Below are 25,365 nucleotides of genomic sequence, written 5' to 3'. Positions count from 1 at the left end.
ACCCTAATGGATCAGAGCGATTTTCAGCTGTCAGTGCTCCTCCCTTTCATTTGCTAATATCTTAATCATTATTTATCTCACCAAAACGATCTAAACCTTGTTTTTTTTCACCATAAATTAGACTTTTGTGAGGTGATATTTGTTGCTAGAAGAGGACCATAAGGTATACATCCATACCTCCCAACTTATTGAGATTAGAAAAAGGGACACTTAAGCCACGCCCTTGCCACACCCCTGGCCACGCCCCACCACGCCTCTAGTCATGCATACCATACAGATTTCATAAGAAAAATATGTTGTTTTATAATTCATACTACACTGGTCCTTTCTATCCTGGTTCATTTTCCTTCATAGTAACATTTTAAAATTAGTAATATATCAATTTAAAGGATGGGAATAAAGTTTAGAGTCAATTAAACACATTTTTAGTAGAGAAATATATATATTTATATAGAAAGAGGGACAAAGTCCTGAAATAGGGACAAATGAGGGTGAAAGAGGGACAGAGGGACAGGGCTCCCAAAAAGGGACTGTCCCTCCGAAAAAGGGACAGTTGGGAGCTATGTACATCTTTCCTCTCCCATAGTCCTAACTGGAGGCAGTAGAACCATCCATCGAAAGCAAAACAACTGAAGCAGAGGACCACATTATGGGCATTGCACAGGAAGTGATTGTGAGATGGCAAGTCTGGGACATGATCACAGGTTGGTATAGAACAGGGTGCGAGCCCCACATGGTCCTGATTCCAAATGATGGCCATATCAGCCTGCATGGGTGCCATGGTGTTAAAGGGGGTTGGGAGGAGCGACTCCACAATGTATATTTTCTTGAAGTGTAAAATATGTATACAGAACTCTAAACTCAGTATATCATAATTTCAGCAAGGCTTGGTGTACAGACCCGCCAGAGTAGAATAAAAACGTTTAAAAACCGTCTAAAAGAGGGGGATGTTCAGGTGAACTTACCTCCCTCGAAAATATAAAACTCAATTGAGTCACAATATATCTCTGCGTTTAGACCCATTGAGTTATACTCCTGTTTGCCTGATGAAGCTGGACCACACCTGTGAAACGCGTTGCACTAAGTGAAGTTTAATACAATTTTTGTATTGATATATTGTGACTCAATTGAGTTCTATATTTTCGAGGGAGGTAAGTCCACCTGAACATCCCCCTCTTTTAGACGGTTTTTAAACGTTCTTATTCTACTCTGGCGCCTCTGTACACCAAGCCTTGCTGAAATCTTGAGTCCACCCTCGGTGGAGGGGTGCTACCCCGTTTCCTATCTACAGAGAGCGACATCTTAATAACCTGAGTGGGGTCAGGTTCTAATACTCCCCACCTGCACTTGAAGTGGTTGCCTATGGGTAACCCATGTTTGTGAGTATATCTAAATATTTTGCTTTTAACCACAACCAACTTAACAATACTACACCATATTGGGCTCTCGATTTCTCTTTGTTCTTCCAAGCATCTCAGTATAGCATACCAAAGCAAAATTACATTTTACCGAATTGAAAAACCATAAAAAAAAAATAGAAAACAAAATTGAAGTGAGCATATGATGTCTCCCACAATGCACCACTGCTGAATATGCAAATCATCCCTTGCTGTTTCTTTGAGCTAGCCACACCTCCAGAACCGCTAGAATGCAATGATGTGTCATCTTGTTAATTAACAATAATCCAACATGCATAAAGACTGTTTCAGACTGGTTGGTCATCATCAGTGCATGGCATGGATTAATGCGGCTCTATGGGGTAGGACTTGAAACCCCCCCCACCCCGAGTTACAGATTACCCAGCAAGCTCATGGTGAACCAGAACTCCCAGGAGTTTGTAAGGGGCTACAATGGACCAAAAGGCCCTCTTACTAAAATACGATGGAAAACAAGAGTTTACCTTCTTGAAACAGAAAGTGTTTGTCATTATTTAGGTTGGTGTGAGTTCTGAGATGTCTCCCAATTCATCACTGCTGAATATGGAAACCATCCATTGTTGTCCCGGTGAGTTAGCCACACCTCCAGATCTGCTGGAATGCAATGATGTGTCAGCTTGTTAAATATACTGGAAGCAAAAGTAGGATGCAACATTTTGCATCTGCATAAGATTGCATCCTTGCATTTGCTATTATTGTCACTTTTTATGATTGCTTAATTTATGCAGATGCAAAATTTGGCATCCTACTTTTTTTTAAATCCCCATTTGGACCTGAGAGTTAATGGGGAGAAGTTGTATGTATTTATTTCCCTTGTGATTGTGTAGCTCCACCCCCTAATGAAGGCATTGGCCGAAACTCGAGTCAGGAAGTGGAGGCTACATTTTTGATGTGCAATAAACCAAGAAGCTCCCTTGTAAGTGCAAACCCTCGTGTGTGACCCATTTTTTCCAGTAGTCTGTGCTATCGTACTATTTCTGATTAGGAGGCTGCAGCCACTCGTTCCTAGCATTGAGCATGCAGCCACGGTGGAACGCATAGCAGGTGAGACCGGAAGTCGGGAAGTCATGTGATCGGAGCGCTCGGGGAGCTGAGCTGGGCTGTCTCACCGCTAAGCAGAGATCTGCCGCTCTTTTTACCCTGGGATGTCCGGATTACAGGAAGTTTAAAGAAAGGCGTGTACTTGAAGTGAACACACTCCGTATTTGCTGACAAATAGGTAGGGATGTCATTAGATCAATGTAAGTTTTTTCCTCTGGGATTGATGGGGGTTGAGCAAGCAGATGAGGGGTCCGCTATGCACTTTTTTTCTAGGCGGAGGGATCGCTTTGGTGCTGTTTTTCTCTTAGCACACTGGATCCATACTCTGAGTTTCTATTGGTCTAACTGCTTTGTATGCAGTCTTCCATCAGGTCCTCCGCGGTGCTGACTCCTGATTGGTAAATGGGGAATATATAAGATGGTGTATGTGGATATCTGATTAGTGTGGGACTGTCCAGCCTGATGAAAGGCAGAAGTCTGAAACAGCGGGCTGTCGCTGGTTAGCAGCCCCATACTATTTTTCACTATTTTTATGGATTTGAATATATCCTAATAAAGAGCTATGTTTTAGTAAAAATGTACTATTACAATGTAATCGTATGGTGTTTGCCACGTAATATGGTTATTTGATACAAGGCGTTGCAATGTGTCAGTGTGAAAGTACCCTGAGATGGGTGGCAGAGGGTGCCAGGCTCTTCTTCTCATCCCTGGCTGGACTGGGACATAGGAGATGGTTCTCTAACCCTGAGATGGGTGGCAGAGGGTGCCAGGCTCTTCTACTCATCCCTGGCTGGACTGGGACATAGGAGATGGTTCTCTAACCCTGAGATGGGTGGCAGAGGGTGCCAGGCTCTTCTACTCATCCCTGGCTGGACTGGGACATAGGAGATGGTTCTCTAACCCTGAGATGGGTGGCAGAGGGTGCCAGGCTCTTCTACTCATCCCTGGCTGGACTGGGACATAGGAGATGGTTCTCTAACCCTGAGATGGGTGGCAGAGGGTGCCAGGCTCTTCTACTCATCCCTGGCTGGACTGGGACATAGGAGATGGTTCTCTAACCCTGAGATGGGTGGCAGAGGGTGCCAGGCTCTTCTACTCATCCCTGGCTGGACTGGGACATAGGAGATGGTTCTCTAAATTTCCTGAAGCGAGCACTGTAATAACAGCGCAGGAGATTTGGGCGCAGCTGGCGCCACCTTAGACCGTAATAGGAATTACGGCTTTAGCAGCACACAGTGAGTAACTTTGGCGCTGTCAGAAGATGGAGCTGAAGTTACTTTTAAATCACTATAATTCATCCGCCAGCAATAACTGGAAGCTGAATTACATCATTCACCACTATCCATGTGGACCTGGAGGGGGAATAGTAATTACCGCCGCCAGGACTTGTGCAGCAGCAGGATCAGATATATATCGGCTGTATCCTGTGCCCAAGTCTCCCAGTGACGATTTCATATGTATGCTCCTGAATTCCGAAGAAATATTGATGCTATTTGGTTCTCATACTGACACAGCCAAGAACAAAAATAAGTTCCCTTTGAAATGCGCATTTCAAGCAAACAATTTATTTATTTAAAGCTTTATGTAAAATACCTAATCTTACTGAAAGTATTCTATGCAATATAAACCAATTTATTCCTTAGATAATGTTTTTCTGCCCATTATACCAGTCTTAGTGTTCAGCTCTGGCCTCATCAGGATGATGTAACATTTGGGGATGAAGATGCAGCCCAGGACTCCAGCACTGGAGGCCAAGATGGAGAAGACCTCCACAGCCACCATGTATTTCCCTTTGGTGCTGAGATAGGCCGGTATGAACGCAATCCAAACACTGCAGAAGACCAGCATGCTGAAGGTGATGTACTGAGCTTCATTGAAGGCATCTGGAAGATTCCTGGCTAAAAATGCTACAATGAAGCTTATCGTGGCCAGACATCCCATGTAGCCAATCACAATATAGAAAATAGTGACAGAACCTTCATTACATTGTAATATCACCTTGCCAACCTCCACCTGGGTATTATATTCTGGGAATGGTGGAAAGAAGATCAACCAGAAGAGGGAGATCACAAACTGTCCAAAAGAGCCAAGCATCATTAAATAAGAGGAGAAATATTTACTAAACAGGCTACTCATTCGTCTGTTTGGTTTGATAGTGTGAAAGGCCAAGAGAACGGTGACTGTTTTGGCTAAGATGGAAGAGACCGCCAGTGTAAAAATATTTCCAAAGGCAACTTGTCGGAGGAGACAGGAAATCCATGTAGGACATCCGGTGAACAGCAGAGGACACAGAAAGGAGAATTTCAGTGAGAGGAGAAGGATGAAGCTGAGGTTCCGGTTATTGACTTTTATAATAGCAGTGTCTCTGTATACGATGCATATCACTAATACAACATCTGTTAACAGACAGAAGAAGAGACTAAACACAAGGAAAGACATGGCTAGTCCTTCTCCATATGAAAGAAACTCAACTGGTCTTGGAATGCAGGTATCTCTTATTTCATTGGACCAGTGATCTTCTGGGCATTTAATACATTCTTCCATGTCTGTGTAGAAGAAAAATCCATTGTTTGGTAAATCATATACTTGTTACATGTGTTTTTGTTTTTTTCTAATTAGTGGATAGGTAGAGAGCAGGGCTAGTCTTTGATGTATGCGACTTGTGCATGTTTACAGAGTCATAGGATGTGAGGAAGAAGGAGCAGGAGGAGGACAGCAAAGCCCCTTCAAACTTTTAACTTTACAATTGGCTTTATAGCTCCATGAGAAACAGAGGAATGTTTGAGTTGAAACCATTATCTGCACAATTGAGCCTCTCAAAGACCATACTCATTGCGCTCTTTGATTATATGGCTGTAAGATCAAGACAAGGTAGGAACAAGAGATCACTTTCAAGAAGATACTGAGGTCTGCACAGGCTGAATTTGAAAGTGAAAATGTGTTTATTTTACAAAAGTGCAATTTACATACAGTATATACACGTACATAACCGATAGGTTTATATAATATTATTGGTCATTTAACCGCATTTGAAAAAAACATTTTTTTTCCCTATCTTAACTTTAATATCGATTTTCTCAAAAACACCAAGAACTTTTTTCTTTCCACTGTTCTCCTCAACATACCCTGCAAATTGTTGATTCAAGAATGAATGCAGGCTTAGATATTAACTGCTAAAGTCAAGGGTATTGATATCTTTTAAAAACGATTAAAAAAAATCCTCTGCATTAAAGGGACTCCGAGCTCTGCCTCAAATAAAAATGTTCACTTACCCGGGGCTTTCTGCAGCCCAGTGCTGGTCGGGACGTCCCACGCCGGCCTCCTGGCTCTTCTCCCCACGGCTGTCCATATAGGGCTGTCCGGCGGCTCCCCGGGCGACACTGGCCGAGTGTCGGGGCTCCTTCTTCTGCAAATCTCATCAATGACGTCGCACGTCATCACGGCGGCCGGCGTGACAGCACTAAATCGCGCATGCGCTGTACTGCCGCGCCGGCCGCCGTGATGACGCGAGGCGGCCGCCGTGCGGCGTCATTGGTGAGGTTTGCGGAAGAAGGAGCCCCGACACTCGGCCAGTGTCACCCGGGGAGCCGCCGGACAGCCCTATATGGACAGCCGTGGGGAGAAGAGCCAGGAGGCCGGCGTGGGACGTCCCGACCAGCACTGGGCTGCAGAAAGCCCCGGGTAAGTGAATTTTTTTATTTTAGGCAGAGCTCGGAGTCCCTTTAAATACAGTATGTTTTTTTTTTTTTTGGTGTGTGTGGAGAGGGGGGGGGGGGGGTGTATTGATCCTCCACTGCCATGCAACTGCTCGGATATTTTGGATGGTTTTGACACCTTTTAAAAACAAATTGTGGCTTCAAATATGCCCTGAGGGTTTTTAAAGCTCCCCTGCCATTAAAGTCAAAGGGATTACCGTATATACTCACATATATGCCAAATTTTTGACCCCCAAAAAGTGGCCCAAAAGTGGGGGTCTCGGCATATATGCGAGTCATGATGCTAAAGTGTCCCCCCTCGCTCTGGTATGTGCCCCCTGTGCTGGAGCGGTACATGTAAAAACTTTGTTTTCCCCTCTGCGGTATCTGCCTCCTCTCCGACTGGAGCGGATTCCTCCCTGAATCTCCCCCTGGTGATTTGCAGAGCTTTCTGCACCTACTTGTCCAGTCCTGAGCCCCGTAATGGTGTAGAGGGGTGCCGAGTGCCAGCGTCACATGTCCGGGCCCCGTAATGCTGTCTGCGGGTAGAGGAGAGCTGAGTATCAGCATCACGTGTCCGGGGATTCCCTTCTTCTCTGACACTCTCACTGTGTCTCATATCTATGACGCCATCTAGTGGCGTCTTGAGACACAGTGAAGAAGGGAATCCCCGGACATGTGATGCTGATACTCAGCTCTCCTCTACCCGCAGACAGCATTACGGGGCCCCGGACATGTGACGCTGGCACTCGGCACTCCTCTAACCACAGACACCATTACAGGGCTCACCTCATCCAGGACTGGACCAGTAAGTGAATGCTCCACTGCAGAAAGCTCTGCAAATCATGGGGGTAGGGGGCAGAGACTCGGGGAGGAAACAATTATATGCATGTACCGTTCCAGCAGGGAGGGGCACGGACATAGCGGGGGTACATGATTTTTAAATAGCCACAGAGGTACTAGGGTAGGAGGGGGTGCATGGGCACAGTTGGGGGGGAAATCACATTGAAGAGAATCATTCTGATCCCTATTGTTTTAAATAGCAGGGGAGGCACCATTGCTGTTCTCAGTCTGCTGTAACAAATGTATTCTTGTAACAAGTTTGTTGGACCTACTTGTCTTTGCGTAACAGGTCACTATTAAATACTCTGATCACAATGTGGGAAGGGGGTCTGCCTAACATTGTTGGGCACACATGGCTGTGGGGAATGGGGCTGCCTAGTATTGGGGTCACATCTGGCTATTTATACTTGGGGTGGGCTTATTTGCGAGTCAATGACTTTTTCCTGCTTTCTGGGGTAAAACTTGGGTAGCTCGGCTTATATGCGGGTGTATACGGTACTGCAAACACACATTTTTGTGGTAAAATTTGCATTTGCTTTGTCCATCCATCATTACAATGGATCAGAGTGGTTAAAACATTTTAATGACAGTAGCTACCAACTTAGTTGATTTTATGTTCATGGACCACTAAAGTCAATGACTTATTTATCACCTAAGGGATTAAAATAACCTTTCAGCACATTTCCAAGCAAAAAAGTCACTCAAAGTAAGTTGTACCTGTTTAACTTCACTTCAATATTATATTTCTTACTTCAATTACCATATGTTTTGGACTATAAGACGCTCCGGACCATAAGACGCACCCATGTTTAGAGGCCAAAAACCAGGAAAAAATAGTATGCCTAAACCTGTGTGTGTCCATGGCGCAGGGGCATCTTGTAGACCTTTTCCCCCCAAGCTGTCCTCACCAGCTACAATAACTAAGCTTCAGGGCCCAGCAACACTAACTTCTGCTGCCCCCACCAGTAGACTAAGTGCCCTACACTAAACTCTGATGCCCCACCAGTAACCTTACAACACACTACACTAATCCCTGATTCCCGCACCAGTTACTACACTACACTATTATTTAGTATTTATATAGCGCCGACATCTTCCGCAGCGCTGTACAGAGTATATAGTCTTGTCACTAACTGTCCCTCAGAGGAGCTCACAATCTAGTCCCTATCAAAGTCATATGTCTATTGTGTAGTGTATGTATTGTGGTCTAGGGTAAATTTAGGGGGGGGGGAGCAAATTAACTTATCTGTATGTTTTTGGGATGTGGGAGGAAACCAGAGTGCCCGGAGGAAACCCACGCAGACACAGGGAGAACATACAAACTCCTTGCAGACCTGGCTAGGATTCGAACCTGGGACCCAGCGATGCAAGGCGGGAGCGCTAACCACTACGTCACCGTGCTGCCATTGCTGCACTAACCCCTGCTGCCCCACCTGTAACACTACACTACATTAAACTAACTCCTTCCTCCCCACCAGTTACAGTAACTAAACACTTCTCACCTATCCAGCTGTCCATCCATGCACTCCTGTCCTTTGATGTCAGCTGTGATGATATTGACATGGTGGGGGTGCAGTGGCGAACTCAGCGGGGCTGCAGCAGCTGTTCCTCCATGCATTGTGATGGAGGGAGGGGGCAGAAAATGCAAGACCCAGGGCTAATTGCAGATAAAGTCTGACTCCGTGGTTGCTCTCCAAGTCGCCACAATAACCCGCCTCTGGCCACTCAGACCGCCTCCAAGCCGCCAATCATCTGCCCACGCGCCTGCCCTCAATGCCACCGCCAATCATTCACCTCCATGCCGCCATTAATCATCCGCCACTCTATGCCGCTGCTACATCCGCCTCCATGCCCACTCTCTGTGCCTCTTGGAATAATTTGCCTCTGGCCAGCTGTTCGTGCGGCATTCATGCCTACTCGCCAAGTTCCTGCATGGCATCAGCGTGGCAGAAGATGGGAGGTCATAGCGGTAGTTATAACTACTGATGCCTCAGTACTTCCTTGTTTACTAGCTCCCACCTCGTGCCGTGTGACGCGGCGGAGGGAAGTACAAGGAAGTACTGAGGCATCGGTAGTCATAACTACCACTACGATCTCCCGTCTTCTGCCACGCCGATGCCATGCAGGAACTTAGCAAGTAGGCATGGATGCCACACAGAGATCTGGCCAGAGGCGAATTATTGCAAGTGGCACAGAGAGCGGGCATGGAGGCGGATGTAGCGGCATAGAGTGGCGGATGATTGACGGCGGCATGGAGTTGAATAATTGGCGGTGGCATTGAGGGCAGGCATGTGGGCAGATGATTGGCAGCATGGAGCTGGTCTGAGTGGCCGATGAATTTAAATCCCGGGCACAGATGTGTGGCTACAGTGGGGGCACCGCATGAGGCTGGCGGAAGAGCGAGGAGAAAAAGGTGCTTGACGTGCAGCAAACCACACGAACAGAGACCCAAGCAGGCAAATAGTAAGGAACGGTTTTGTGGGTTTTTTTTCAATCTGTGCACTACTTTTTGCTACCTTCGGACTATTTACTCTTTGGGAGGTTTAAAATTACACATAGATAAGGTGAAAACAGAGGAAACGGGTGAAAAAGCTTTGTGAATCACGCCCTTTATGTTGACCACTTGCTGATGGAGAAACATTTAACAAGGATATAAATGTACTTTATGGCCAAAGCAAATAACCCTATTTATTGTATGTGTATCCAAATTATTAATGAGAGAAGGTGAGTTCTGAAATCTATGCCCCATCTACTAATTTATATTTAATAATGGGGACTTTACTGGCGACGTTGGCATTTGAGTGAGGTATCTCTGTCTACATGATTCGGAAACAGTCTTTTTGGATCGGAATTAGCATGCGGGAAGACAGAGGGAATTGCGGAAAGTGGAACCTGGTCTTTAGGTTACAATTAAAAAGACAATTTTATGGATCTATTATTAATCGCTAGCAATAACTCCTCTGCTCCAGCTTGTAGTGTGGTTCATATACAGTTGAAACTCGAAAAATTAGAATATCGTGCAAAAGTCCAATTATTTCAGTAATTCAACTTAAAAGGTGAAACTAATTTATGAAATAGACTCATTACATGCAAAGCGGGATATTTCAAGCCTTTATTTGTTATAATGTTGATGATTATGGCTTACGGCTTATGAGAACCCCAAATCAAAATCTCAGAGCATTAGAATATTGTGACAATGTTCAATAATCTCGGCTCAAAGTGTTAGACTCTAATCAGCTAATTCATCCAACACATCCTGCAAAGGGTTCCGATTTCATATATTAGTTTCACCTTTTAAGTTGAATTACTGAAATAAATGGACTTTTGCTTATTTTTCGAGTTTCACCTGTAAACTAGTGATGTCGCGAACCTCTGCGAAAAGTTCGGTTCGCGAAAAAGTTCGCGAACCGCAATACACTTCAATGGGGAGGCGAACTTAAAGATTTGGAAAAATTTCTACTGGCTGGAAAATTGATATAAAACATATTTCAAGAGATCTCATACCTGGAGCTCCCTCCTACCCTCCACCCTCCTACCAGGAGGGAGGGGGGTATCATCTGCCAGGGAATTACAGTATTTCAAAAGCCAGCTTACATAGTGTGGCTGGGAATTGAACCCAGGTCTCAGTGTATGGTAGGTAACTAACATATCCATTATACCACCAACACTACTAGCTGAAGCTAGCCTAGCATGTACCATTTATGCTCAATCCATTTATGCTCAAAAATACAATTTCCGCGGAAAGCGGTGACCATCCCTACTAGAGAGAGAGAGAGAGAGAGAGAGAGAGATGAATCTACCTGGCTATCTGGGGTTCTCTTTGGACAACTGTTGAACACAAAAGGCAAGGGCATGCCTGGCTACAAATCCTTAGGCAGTGGCTGGATGTAATGGTTAAGGGCTCTGCCCCTGACACATGAGACCAAGGTTCAAATCTCGGCTCTGTCTGTTCAGTAAGCCAGCACCTATTCAGTAGGAGACCTTAGGCAAGTCTTCCTAACACTGCTACTGCCTGTAGGGTGTGCCCTAGTGGCTGCAGCTCTGGTGCTTTGAGTCTGCCAGGAGAAAAGCGTGATATAAATGTTATTTGTCTTGTCTAATTTTTCTCTTGGATTGAGCATAAATGGTACATGCTAGGCTAGTTTCAGCTAGTAGTGGTGGTGGTATAATGGATATGTTAGTTACCTACCATACACTGAGACCTGGGTTCAATCCCCAGCCACGGTATGTGAGCTGGCTTTTGAAATACTGTAATTCCCTGGGAGATGAGACCCTTCCCCTCCCTCCAGTAGGAGGGAATAGGTAGGAGGGTAGAAGGATAAGCCTACAAGAGGCTAATTAAACTCTCCCTAGCAGAGTGTGTGTAGCAGCTGTCCCTTAACTAATTAGTGTAGGCAGACGAGTGAGTCAAATGGCACAAGGACCTTGCCTTGTATAAGGGGGGGGGGCTCCAGGAGTGAGTGCAGTCTGATTGGCAACAATGTGACTGCTGACTGTGATGTAGAGGGTCAAAGTTTTGCTCAATAGAGCATTATAGGGATGAATCGAACTTCCGGGAAAGTTTGCCTTTGGCAGGCGAACGTGAACCACTGAAGTTCGCCGGCGAACCATTCGGGACATCTCTACACATGTAATAAGCCAGTAAACTCCAAGTCAATGGCAATGGGCTCTACTTACACCAGTGTGTTTCAGATCCAAAGAGACTCTTTTTTGCAAACACACATATGTTTAATTATATGTTAAAATGCCAGAAGTGGAAAACTGAAAAGTAATCCAAACATATATATATTTCAAATGGCTTATTTCCTATTGTTTATGTACTATAAAATATAGCTGAGTTTTTGTTATAGATTTGTAATGGATCAATACATTTGACATTTGTGCTATGCTGTAAACATTTAGAGTGTAGCTGTAGTGCATATGTGATCAAAGTGAGCAATTAGAGATGAGAAGACAAAATTCCCAAACTTGATTAAAAGGAAATATCTAGGCACAGGCCCCGAATCGCTGCTGCAAATCTCTACAAAAACAGCTAAGCATTCCATCTGATCAGGCCTTTACAGCCAAGCAATCATACATCTACTTACATTCAGAAATTAATTTTAACTGTTGTGTTATGTAAAATAGAATCAAAAATAATCTCAGTTGTATTCTTCTGGGGAAGAAAAAGCATAAGAAATAACGTCTAACAGAACTTCTTGCTAGCATCTTAACAAAACTTAATGGTAAAAAATTAATAAAGTACATCGCCAGAATAGTAAGCATATTACCCGTGGGCAGCACAGTGGCGTAGTGCTTAGCGCTCTCGCCTTGCAGTGCCGGGTCCCTGGTTTGAATCCCAGCCAGGTGAACATCTGCAAGGAGTTTGTATGTTCTCCCCGTGTCTGCGTGGGTTCCCTCCAGGCACTCTGGTTTCCTCCCACATCCCAAAAACATACTGATAAGTTAATTGGCTTCCCCCTAAAATTGGCCCTAAACTACGATACATACACTACATGACACAGACATAGGACTGTGTTAGGGATTAGATTGTGAGCTCCTCTGAGATGTCGGCGCTTTATAAATACTAAATAATAATAATTCAAATAATAATAGTTACCCCTTCTCTGTCATCTCTTCAGCATCTAGAACCACATGTGGGAAGGTAGCTTCTGGCTGCATAGGTGTCTTTCAGGAGAGATTCAGTCGGGATGTGAGAGCTATGAGTTTCAGCTCTTATTTTTATAGTAACTCATTTGGAATTTCCCTCTCTCACTGGTTCTGAGTGGCTGAAATCTTCTTGTGTCAATCCTTATCTTGTTTTGAATACCTACTATAGTATTTTTTTGTTTGCAAATTCCTTATTTACCTTATTTGTGGGAATTTACGTAGTTTGGGATATTTACACATACTGACATTTGATTATCGTATCTATTTGATGCAGTTGATTAAAAATGGCCATCTTGACTTGCTGATTAATTTAATTGCCCCAGTCCTCAAACATTAGGACTTTTAAATATTAACCATTTCTGCCGCCCGGACGTGAAGCTCAAACCCGGGTGGCTGCTCTGCTGCAGTGCCGCACTTCGGCGCGCTCCCACACACGATTGCGGGCGCGCCCCCGTGCTGTCCCCCGGTAGCCCTGGGATCAGTGAACGGGAACATGGATCACAATTACCGATCTGTGTCCCCAGCAGAAAAACCGAAGCGCTCCTATTAGAGGCTTCAGTCTTTCTGTACGTACAATTTTCCACGTCCCCCTTGTGCTTCTGCTTAGGCCCCGTTCACACTTGCGTTTCTTGACAAACGGACCGGATGGCCGGACCGGATGCGGACCGGATCCGGTCCGCATCCGCTCCGTTTGCACACGTATTCCGTCCGGTATGAATACGGCTGCGATGCGGATTCCGTCTTTTTAAAGAGATAACACACTATATAAATTCCAGAGGTCTTGGAGGTCAGCAGAAGCGCTGGGGTCATTGTTGGAGAGAGCTTGACGTGTGCAGATCATCCTTGTATACAGAGACTGCAGTTTGGACCATGGATCCAGTGGTTTTGTACACCTTTTACCTGGGAATACTCTCCTTTTTGGTGTTCACCTATTATTATGTGGGGAGAAGGCGTGCGCCTTGCAGGAGATGGTGGGTGCATCCTCTACTAGCCAGGAGGCAGAGGAAGGGAGAGTTCCAGACCCTCTACCGGGACCTGAGACGACACCCAGAGAAGTTCTACAGCTATACCCGGATGTCCATACCCCTGTAAGTATCCAGACCTAAACACACCATCCCTACCCCACAACACCTCACCCCTGTATACCTTGCTAGCAACCCACCCTCACCCCCACACCCCTGTATACCTAGCTAAACACAGCAGCCCCACCCTCCACAAAACACACAAACCCCTAAACACACCTCCCCCATCCTCCACCCAACACCTTGTCCGATAGCAAACTTTACAGCTTCTTTCTTTCCATCTCCTGTCAGCTTTGATACCCTCTTGGAGATGGTGAAGGATGACCTATGGAAGAAGGATACCACATTCAGGAGAGCAGTCACACCACAAGAACAACTACTGATCACGCTGAGGTATGTAAAAACCAAATTTTTTTTATTCAAAAAAAAAACTTTCCAACATGGAAACATTCTTCCAACATGGAAGACCAAATATAAATAACATTTGTATGACATTTTTACTCTTGTGACCCAGGTATAGTGTCTTTGGGGTACACCAGGCCCTAATGTAAGTAATTTAACCACTTGCACGCGGTCCTCTGAACCTTGGATGAAGGAGACAGGGCAGGAAAAGGCTTGGCCCTTCCAAGTCCAGGTCTCCTTCGTCCAAGGTTCCAAGGGTCACGTGCAAGGATGTGGAACAACTAGAGAGTGAGGAACAAGAACAACAAACGGCAGAGGTGCAGGGCATAGCTTGTGCAGAGGTGCAGGGCATAGCTGCCCGAAAGGCACTCTTGTGACCCAGGTATAGTGTCTTTGGGGGACACCAGGCCCTAAATTTAAGTACTTTAAAAACCTAACCACTTGCATGCGGTCCTCTGAACCTTGGATGAAGGAGACAGGGCCGGAAAAGGCTTGCCTCTTCCATGTCCAGGTCTCCTTCGTCCAAGGTTCCAAGGATCACTTGCAAGGGTGAGGAACAACTAGAGAGTGCGGAACAACAACAAACGGCAGAGGTGCAGGGCATAGCTTGTGCAGAGGTGCAGGGCATAGCTGCCCAAGGTGTCTTTCGGGGACACCAGGCCCTAAGTTTAAAGCACTTTAAAAACCTAAGTACTTGGACATGGTCATCGGAACCCCTCTGAACCTTGGTTGATTGAGACAGGGGAAGGGAAAAGTTTTGACAAAAGCCCTGTGCTGGTCTCCTTCCTCCAAAGTTCAGAGGGATTCAGAGGACCATGTCCAGGAACAAGAGGAAATTTGGTCAAATGTTAGGGTCTACAGCACTTGTTGGGAACATGGGAGGTGCTGCTTGGAACTCGGGACTGTCTTGGGTGTCGGTCGTGGAGGTGCTGGAACCTGACAGCAGCGGTGTGTATTGACTGCCTCTGAAGCCAGTGTACGACTAGTGTTGGGCGAACAGTGTTCGCCACTGTTCGGGTTCTGCAGAACATCACCCTGTTCGGGTGATGTTCGGGTTCGGCCGAACACCTTATGGTGTTCGGCCAAACTGTTCCGCCATATGGCCGAACTAAGAGCGCATGGCCGAACGTTACCCGAACGTTCGGCTAGCGCTGTGATTGGCCGAACGGGTCACGTGTAGTGTTGGGCGAACATCTAGATGTTCGGGTTCGGGCCGAACATGGCCGAACTCCGAACATAATGGAAGTCAATGGGGACCCGAACTTTCGTGCTTTGTAAAGCCTCCTTATATGCTACATACCCCAAATGTACAGGGTATGTGCACCTTGGGAGTGGGTACAAGAGGAAAAAAAATTAGCAAAAAGAGCTTATAGTTTTTGAGAAAATCGATTTTAAAGTTTCAAAGGGAAAACTGTCTTTTAAATGCGGGAAATGTCTGTTTTCTTTGCACAGGTAACAAACATGCTTTTTGTCGGCATGCAGTCATAAATGTAATACATATAAGAGGTTCCAGGAAAAGGGACCGGTAACGCTAACCCAGCAGCAGCACACGTGATGGAACAGGAGGAGGGTGGCGCAGGAGGAGAAGGCCACGCTTTGAGACACAACAACCCAGGCCTTGCATGAGGACAAGAAGCGTGCGGATAGCAATTTGCATTTTGTCGCCATGCAGTCATAAATGTAATACAGATGAGAGGTTCAATAAACAGGGACCGGAAACGCTAACCCATCACAGATGTTCATTGTTCATGTTACTTGGTTGGGGTCCGGGAGTGTTGCGTAGTCGTTTCCAATCCAGGATTGATTCATTTTAATTTGAGTCAGACGGTCTGCATTTTCTGTGGAGAGGCGGATACGCCGCCGATCTGTGACGATGCCTCCGGCAGCACTGAAACAGCGTTCCGACATAACGCTGGCTGCCGGGCAAGCCAGCACCTCTATTGCGTACATTGCCAGTTTGTGCCAGGTGTCTAGCTTCGATACCCAATAGTTGAAGGGTGCAGATGGATTGTTCAACACAGCTACGCCATCTGACATGTAGTCCTTGACCATCTTCTCCAGGCGATCGGTGTTGGAGGTGGATCTGCACGCTTGCTGTTCTGTGTGCTGCTGCATGGGTGTCAGAAAATTTTCCCACTCCAAGGACACTGCCGATACCATTCCCTTTTGGGCACTAGCTGCGGCTTGTGTTGTTTGCTGCCCTCCTGGTCGTCCTGGGTTTGCGGAAGTCAGTCTGTCGGCGTACAACTGGCTAGAGGAGGGGGAGGATGTCAATCTCCTCTCTAAAGTCTCCACAAGGGCCTGCTGGTATTCTTCCATTTTGACCTGTCTGGCTCTTTCTTCAAGCAGTTTTGGAACATTGTGTTTGTACCGTGGATCCAGAAGGGTATAAACCCAGTAATTGGTGTTGTCCAGAATGCGCACAATGCGTGGGTCACGTTCAATGCAGTCCTAGGCCGAAGAGGTCATAGCCTAGGGTCACAAAACCTGTTTATTGGGCAATTTCAATGGTGGCGAGTCTGACGTACATAAATCGCAGCAATGGCCGTTAGCAACGTCTGAATCTCACGAAATGTCTCATGCAGGTAGAAGACATATTGTTAGACTTGGGATCCAAAGATGGGTTCCCTACATCTCTGCAAACCAGAGTTACAGGGCTCCAAATTTGGTAAAATCCCCCATAGGCTTTCATTGGGCCTTCTATTTACAGTTCCAAAATCTCACATCTTTTCAAAGGGCAATTACTCAGCAGTGGCAAATTTTCTAGCATTGTAGGGACCCTTAGGGGGAACATGACTGGTGAGTTTCTGGCCCCTAGGCCGAAGAGGTCATAGCCTAGGGTCACAAAAACCTGTTTATTTGGGCTATTTCAATGGTAGTGATGGTGACGTACATAAATCGCAGCAATGGCCGTTAGCAAAGTCTGAATCTCACGAAATGTCTCATGCAGGTAGAAGACATATTGTTAGACTTGGATTCCAAAGATGGGGTCCCTACATCTCTGCAAACCAGAGTTACAGGGGTCCAAAATTGGTAAAATCCCCCATAGGATTTCATTGCCTCCCTATTTCACTTTCCAAAATCTCACATCTTTTCAAAGGGCAATGGCTCAGCAGTACCAAATTTTCTAGCATTGTAGGGACCCTTAGGGGGAACATGACTGGTGAGTTTCGGGCCCCTAGGCCGAAGAGGTCATAGCCTAGGGTCACAAAACCTGTTTATTGGGCAATTTCAATGGTGGCGAGTCTGACGTACATAAATCGCAGCAATGGCTGTTAGCAACGTCTGAATCTCACGAAATGTCTCATGCAGGTAGAAGACATATTGTTAGACTTGGGCTCCAAAGATGGGTTCCCTACATCTCTGCAAACCAGAGTTACAGGACTCCAAATTTGGTAAAATCCCCCATAGGCTTTCATTGGGCCTCCTATTTACAGTTCCAAAATCTCACATCTTTTCAAAGGGCAATTACTCAGCAGTGGCAAATTTTCTAGCATTGTAGGGACCCTTAGGGGGAACATGACTGGTGAGTTTCGGGCCCCTAGGCCGAAGAGGTCATAGCCTAGGGTCACAAAAACCTGTTTATTTGGGCTATTTCAATGGTAGTGATGGTGACGTACATAAATCGCAGCAATGGCCGTTAGCAAAGTCTGAATCTCACAAAATGTCTCATGCAGGTAGAAGACATATTGTTAGACTTGGATTCCAAAGATGGGGTCCCTACATCTCTGCAAACCAGAGTTACAGGGGTCCAAAATTGGTAAAATCCCCCATAGGATTTCATTGCCTCCCTATTTCACTTTCCAAAATCTCACATCTTTTCAAAGGGCAATGGCTCAGCAGTACCAAATTTTCTAGCATTGTAGGGACCCTTAGGGGGAACATGACTGGTGAGTTTCGGGCCCCTAGGCCGAAGAGGTCATAGCCTAGGGTCACAAAAACCTGTTTATTTGGGCTATTTCAATGGTAGTGATGGTGACGTACATAAATCGCAGCAATGGCCGTTAGCAAAGTCTGAATCTCACAAAATGTCTCATGCAGGTAGAAGACATATTGTTAGACTTGGATTCCAAAGATGGGGTCCCTACATCTCTGCAAACCAGAGTTACAGGGGTCCAAAATTGGTAAAATCCCCCATAGGATTTCATTGCCTCCCTATTTCACTTTCCAAAATCTCACATCTTTTCAAAGGGCAATGGCTCAGCAGTACCAAATTTTCTAGCATTGTAGGGGACCCTTAGGGGGAACATGACTGGTGAGTTTCGGGCCCCTAGGCCGAAGAGGTCATAGCCTAGGGTCACAAAAACCTGTTTATTTGGGCTATTTCAATGGTAGTGATGGTGACGTACATAAATCGCAGCAATGGCCGTTAGCAAAGTCTGAATCTCACGAAATGTCTCATGCAGGTAGAAGACATATTGTTAGACTTGGATTCCAAAGATGGGGTCCCTACATCTCTGCAAACCAGAGTTACAGGGGTCCAAAATTGGTAAAATCCCCCATAGGATTTCATTGCCTCCCTATTTCACTTTCCAAAATCTCACATCTTTTCAAAGGGCAATGGCTCAGCAGTACCAAATTTTCTAGCATTGTAGGGACCCTTAGGGGGAACATGACTGGTGAGTTTCGGGCCCCTAGGCTGAAGAGGTCATAGCCTAGGGTCACAAAAACCTGTTTATTTGGGCTATTTCAATGGTAGTGATGGTGGCGTACATAAATCTCAGCCATGGCCGTTAGCAAAGTCTGAATCTCACGAAATGTCTCATGCAGGTAGAAGACATATTGTTAGACTTGGATTCCAAAGATGGGGTCCCTACATCTCTGCAAACCAGAGTTACAGGGGTCCAAAATTGGTAAAATCCCCCATAGGATTTCATTGCCTCCCTATTTCACTTTCCAAAATCTCACATCTTTTCAAAGGGCAATGGCTCAGCAGTACCAAATTTTCTAGCATTGTAGGGACCCTTAGGGGGATCATGACTGGTGAGTTTTGCCACTGCTGAGCCATTGCCCTTTGAAATGGTGTGAGATTTTGGAACGGTAAATAGGAGGCCCAATGAAAGCCTATGGGGGATTTTACCAATTTTGGACCCCTGTAACTCTGGTTTGCAGAGATGTAGGGACCCCATCTTTGGAATCCAAGTCTAACAATATGTCTTCTACCTGCATGAGACATTTCGTGAGATTCAGACTTTGCTAACGGCCATGGCTGAGATTTATGTACGCCACCATCACTACCATTGAAATAGCCCAAATAAACAGGTTTTTGTGACCCTAGGCTATGACCTCTTCGGCCTAGGGGCCTGAAACTCACCAGTCATGTTCCCCCTAAGGGTCCCTACAATGCTAGAAAATTTGGTACTGCTGAGCCATTGCCCTTTGAAAAGATGTGAGATTTTGGAAAGTGAAATAGGGAGGCAATGAAATCCTATGGGGGATTTTACCAATTTTGGACCCCTGTAACTCTGGTTTGCAGAGATGTAGGGACCCCATCTTTGGAATCCAAGTCTAACAATATGTCTTCTACCTGCATGAGACATTTTGTGAGATTCAGACTTTGCTAACGGCCATTGCTGCGATTTATGTACGTCACCATCACTACCATTGAAATAGCCCAAATAAACAGGTTTTTGTGACCCTAGGCTATGACCTCTTCGGCCTAGGGGCCCGAAACTCACCAGTCATGTTCCCCCTAAGGGTCCCTACAATGCTAGAAAATTTGGTACTGCTGAGCCATTGCCCTTTGAAAAGATGTGAGATTTTGGAAAGTGAAATAGGGAGGCAATGAAATCCTATGGGGGATTTTACCAATTTTGGACCCCTGTAACTCTGGTTTGCAGAGATGTAGGGACCCCATCTTTGGAATCCAAGTCTAACAATATGTCTTCTACCTGCATGAGACATTTCGTGAGATTCAGACTTTGCTAACGGCCATTGCTGCGATTTATGTACGTCACCATCACTACCATTGAAATAGCCCAAATAAACAGGTTTTTGTGACCCTAGGCTATGACCTCTTTGGCCTAGGGGCCCGAAACTCACCAGTCATGTTCCCCCTAAGGGTCCCTACAATGCTTGAAAATTTGCCACTGCTGAGTAATTGCCCTTTGAAAAGATGTGAGATTTTGGAACTGTAAATAGGAGGCCTAATGAAAGCCTATGGGGGATTTTACCAAATTTGGAGTCCTGTAACTCTGGTTTGCAGAGATGTAGGGAACCCATCTTTGGAGCCCAAGTCTAACAATATGTCTTCTACCTGCATGAGACATTTCGTGAGATTCAGACGTTGCTAACGGCCATTGCTGCGATTTATGTACGTCAGACTCGCCACCATTGAAATTGCCCAATAATCAGGTTTTGTGACCCTAGGCTATGACCTCTTCGGCCTAGGACTGCATTGAACGCGACAAACGCATTGTGCGCATTCTGGACAACACCAATTACTGGGTTTATACCCTTCTGGATCCACGGTACAAACACAATGTTCCAAAACTGCTTGAAGAAAGAGCCAGACAGGTCAAAATGGAAGAATACCAGCAGGCCCTTGTGGAGACTTTAGAGAGGAGATTGACATCCTCCCCCTCCTCTAGCCAGTTGTACGCCGACAGACTGACTTCCGCAAACCCAGGACGACCAGGAGGGCAGCAAACAACACAAGCCGCAGCTAGTGCCCAAAAGGGAATGGTATCGGCAGTGTCCTTGGAGTGGGAAAATTTTCTGACACCCATGCAGCAGCACACAGAACAGCAAGCGTGCAGATCCACCTCCAACACCGATCGCCTGGAGAAGATGGTCAAGGACTACATGTCAGATGGCGTAGCTGTGTTGAACAATCCATCTGCACCCTTCAACTATTGGGTATCGAAGCTAGACACCTGGCACAAACTGGCAATGTACGCAATAGAGGTGCTGGCTTGCCCGGCAGCCAGCGTTATGTCGGAACGCTGTTTCAGTGCTGCCGGAGGCATCGTCACAGATCGGCGGCGTATCCGCCTCTCCACAGAAAATGCAGACCGTCTGACTCAAATTAAAATGAATCAATCCTGGATTGGAAACGACTACGCAACACTCCCGGACCCCAACCAAGTAACATGAACAATGAACATCTGTGATGGGTTAGCGTTTCCGGTCCCTGTTTATTGAACCTCTCATCTGTATTACATTTATGACTGCATGGCGACAAAATGCAAATTGCTATCCGCACGCTTCTTGTCCTCATGCAAGGCCTGGGTTGTTGTGTCTCAAAGCGTGGCCTTCTCCTCCTGCGCCACCCTCCTCCTGTTCCATCACGTGTGCTGCTGCTGGGTTAGCGTTACCGGTCCCTTTTTCTGGAACCTCTTATATGTATTACATTTATGACTGCATGCCGACAAAAAGCATGTTACCTGTGCAAAGAAAACAGACATTTCCCGCATTTAAAAGACAGTTTTCCCTTTGAAACTTTAAAATCGATTTTCTCAAAAACTATAAGCTCTTTTTGCTAATTTTTTTTCCCTCTTGTACCCACTCCCAAGGTGCACATACCCTGTAAATTTGGGGTATGTAGCATGTAAGGAGGCTTTACAAAGCACAAAAGTTCGGGTCCCCATTGACTTCCATTATGTTCGGAGTTCGGGTCGAACACCCGAACATCGCGGCCATGTTCGGCCTGTTCGGCCCGAACCCGAACATCTAGATGTTCGCCCAACACTATGTACGACTGAGATGAAGATTGCCAGGGGGGTACTAATGCAGGTTGAGAATGTCTAAATGTTGGCGGTAGGATCAATGGCGTCTCCATGTGTTATTTTATAGCATCGAGCATACTTGAATGGCATGCCATCATGTTGTTGCTTGGCACCTTTTCTAAGAACGGCAAGAGAGACATGACTGTGTGGAATGACGGGTGTGCCTGCAGTTCACTACTTTGCTGATGCATCTGCTGCATCATCTGCTGCAGCTGTGCCACCGCTTGGTGATGTTCCACACGCAGCTGGTCAAACTGTGCCCGGTGCACCTCGTGCATCAATTTTATTTCTTCCCGGTAGTGTCCATGCACTGATTGTTGCTCACTTTGAAGTGAGTCGATGTGTCTCTTATACTGTTCAATTAAATGTCCCCTGTCCCCATCCTGCAGCTGCCTGGTGATTAGTGCCTCGTGGCCTGTAGAATGCCGAGAAGTCCTGAGACAGCACCGGACATCTCAGCTTCGGTCTCCCTTCTGGTTGGAGGGTGGACAGGGGCTAATTGACGCCTCAATGGGGGGTAGCTTTATTACCCCGGCCTCTGCCTTGCGTAGGGGTTGCCCTGCGTGGCGGTTGTGCCCGAATGTCCTCTGCCGTTTGTTCTTCTTCTTGGGTCATAGGAGCTTGAGGAGCTTCATCACTAGGAGCTGGGGCACTAGCTCCTGCCACCTCATCTTCCATGTCTTCTCCCAACTCCAGGTCAGTCGGGTCCACGTCTTCCACATAACTTAATGACTGCCGCCTCCTCCTCCTTCTCTCTAGGACAAATGTGGCATCCCTCGTCTCATCATCATAGTCCTCGCTGGTGTACTGTGCCTCTGCCTCCTCTTGTTCAAAATTGTCTTGAGTCCTGTCGATGATAAAAGCGATATATTGGTTTGCCAAACAACATCACATCACATACAATGTGGCCTAAATTCACAGAGCTTTGTCATACATTTATCAAACACTTTATCAAACGACATTAGGTAAATTAGCAAACGTTTGAGAAAGTGTTTGATAAATGTTTGATAAAGCCCTGTGAATTGAGGCCTGTTTTGTCAATACATAATCAAGGTCATGGTAGTTGTCTGTCAACGTCATATACAATGCCTTCTCAGTTCTTGGTCACAATAGTGGTACTTACTCTCTCGGTTCCACGCTTGCATTTAGGAACGTCAATTGTTGGGCGAATTGGTAATCTTTTTTTTTTGGAGGACCCACTGCCACTTCTTTCTTCCTCTGCTTTGCGCCGCAGAAATTTGACATAGGCGTCCCGAATACTGCGCCAGCGTGTCTTGTACTTTTCACCTGCAAAGACATAAAAAATTGATTTTGATTATTTCTCTTGTAGGTACATCTCAACTGGACAAACGTATGCATCGCTACATGTCACTTTTCGGATTGGGAAGAGCACGTTGTGAGGCATCGTTGTGAGGACCTCAAGGATCATTTGGCGAAGACTGAAGACCACATATATGCCATTGCCAGACACCCAGAAATGGCAGGAGATCGCCCAGTGTTTCTGGACCCAGTGCAAGTTTCCAAATTGTGTTGGCGCGCTGGACGGCAAACACATTCGGATTCAGAAACCCATGGGGAGTGGCAGCCATTATTTTACTTATAAAAAATACTTTAGCATTGTGCTAATGGCAGTGGCCGATGCGGACTACAACTTTGTCTATGTGGATGTGGGGTCGTACGGAAGTTCCAATGACTCTGGAATCTTCCAGCGTACGGCCCTTTGCCAGCGGATGGAGCAAGGCAGACTGCATCTCCCTGGTGACAGACCCTGGCCTGGGACAAGGGCACCGGCCTACCCCTATGTGTTTGTGGTGGACGAGGCCTTCGCCTTGTCCAACCATGTGATGCGGCCGTACCCAGACAGGGGCCTTGATGCCAGGCAGCTCCACTTCAACGCTCGTTTGAGCCGAGCTCGGAGAATGGTGCAATGCACATTTGGGATTCTGGTGTCAAAGTGGAGGGTGTTCCACACGCCGATGCTGTTGAAGCCGTCCAACGCAGTCGACGTGGTGAAGGCAGCATGCATCCTCCACAACTTTGTTCGCCAGGAGGAAAATGACACTCCGGAACCCCCAAATGTGCTTCCACTACTGCCGTTGAGGAGGTATGCCACCAGGCCAAGGGCAGTGTCCCTCCGCAACAGGGACCTACTGAAAAACTATTTATACCCCGCCAGGACGACCCTGAATACTGTTTTGTTTTTACTGTAGTTTGTTAGTTTTTACCATTTGTTAACATTTGTTACTTTTTAACAGTTTTTACTTTAATATTTTTAAATTTTGTAAAATGTGCAATAAAAATGTGGTTTACATTTTTCATTGGTCCATCTGGATGTTGTTTGCGCTCAGAGCATGCGTGTTTAGGCCACAGGATTGCACTTGTGGCACAGACATGCATGCTACAAGGGTGTGGCAGGGCCACAGTTGGCAGGGCAACAGGTGGGTAGGCCATGGCACAGGTGGGTGGGACACAGGTGGGTAGGCCACGGCACAGGTGGGTGGGACACAGGTGGGTAGGCCATGGCACAGGTGGGTGGGACACAGGTGGGTAAGCCACGGCACAGGTGGGTAGGCCACGGCACAGGTGGGTGGGACACAGGTGGGTAGGCCACGGCACAGGTGGGTAGGCCACGGCACAGGTGGGTAGGCCACGGCACAGGTGGGTGGGACACAGGTGGGTAGGCCACGACACAGGTGGGTGGGACACAGGTGGGTAGGCCACGACACAGGTGGGTGGGACACAGGTGGGTAGGCCACGGCCCAGGTGGTGGGACACAGGTGGGTGGGACACAGGTGGGTAGGCCATGGCACAGGTGGGTAGGCCACGGCACAGGTGGGTAGGCCACAGGTGGGTAGGCCACGGCACAGGTGGGTAGGCCACGGCACAGGTGGGTGGGACACAGGTGGGTAGGCCACGGCACAGGTGGGTGGGACACAGGTGGGTAGGCCATGGCACAGGTGGGTGGGACACAGGTGGGTAGGCCACGGCCCAGGTGGGTGGGACACAGGTGGGTAGGCCACGGCACAGGTGGGTAGGCCACGGCACAGGTGGGTGGGACACGGCACATGTGGGTGGGACACGGCACAGGTGGGATACAGGTGGCAGGGCAACAGGTGGGTGGGTGACACACATCAATAGCAAAAGTGGAATACATCACAATCAAACAAAACACATATGAAAAGCCACAAACCCCCCAAAACAACACTTGTAGTCAACATATCCTCTGCCGTTTGCGGTTCAGGTTTTCGAAACCCTCCACGTACAGTTTGGCTATATTCTGCCACAGCCTTCTGCAAAGCCTCACATTGCTGTGGTCTTCGTCCCCCTTGTCCCACAGGGCAGGTATCTGCTGCACCTGTAGAATCAGGTCCTCCGCTGTGTAGGGCCTCACCTGCACCTCCGACATACTGCCAAACAGCTCCAGCACAAAATCACTGCTGCTTCACTCCAGAAATGCTGGGCCCATGTGTCCACATCCAAAATGGCCGCCAGTACCATAGAGAACGCATAGGAAGTGGGGTAGAACATCCTGTTTTTATAGCCAGTGTGT

The 25,365-nt window shown here is 46.7% G+C and overlaps 1 protein-coding gene across 1 annotated transcript in view; it reads right to left on the bottom strand.

Moving 5' to 3' along the window:
* Nucleotides 1-4,109: 4,109 nt before the first annotated feature.
* LOC137504560 (vomeronasal type-2 receptor 26-like) overlaps nucleotides 4,110-25,365 on the bottom strand; it is a 124,904-nt gene continuing 103,648 nt past the window's right edge. The window contains exon 8 of the mRNA XM_068233142.1: nucleotides 4,110-5,023. Coding sequence (XP_068089243.1) covers nucleotides 4,110-5,023 — 914 coding nt within the window. The remainder of the gene's footprint in view (nucleotides 5,024-25,365) is intronic.

Source organism: Hyperolius riggenbachi, chromosome 4, assembly GCF_040937935.1.
Source record: "Hyperolius riggenbachi isolate aHypRig1 chromosome 4, aHypRig1.pri, whole genome shotgun sequence".
Classification (NCBI taxonomy): Eukaryota; Metazoa; Chordata; class Amphibia; order Anura; family Hyperoliidae; genus Hyperolius; species Hyperolius riggenbachi.
Note: the sequence above shows the minus strand (reverse complement) of the source record. Positions and strands in the feature narration are given on the sequence as shown.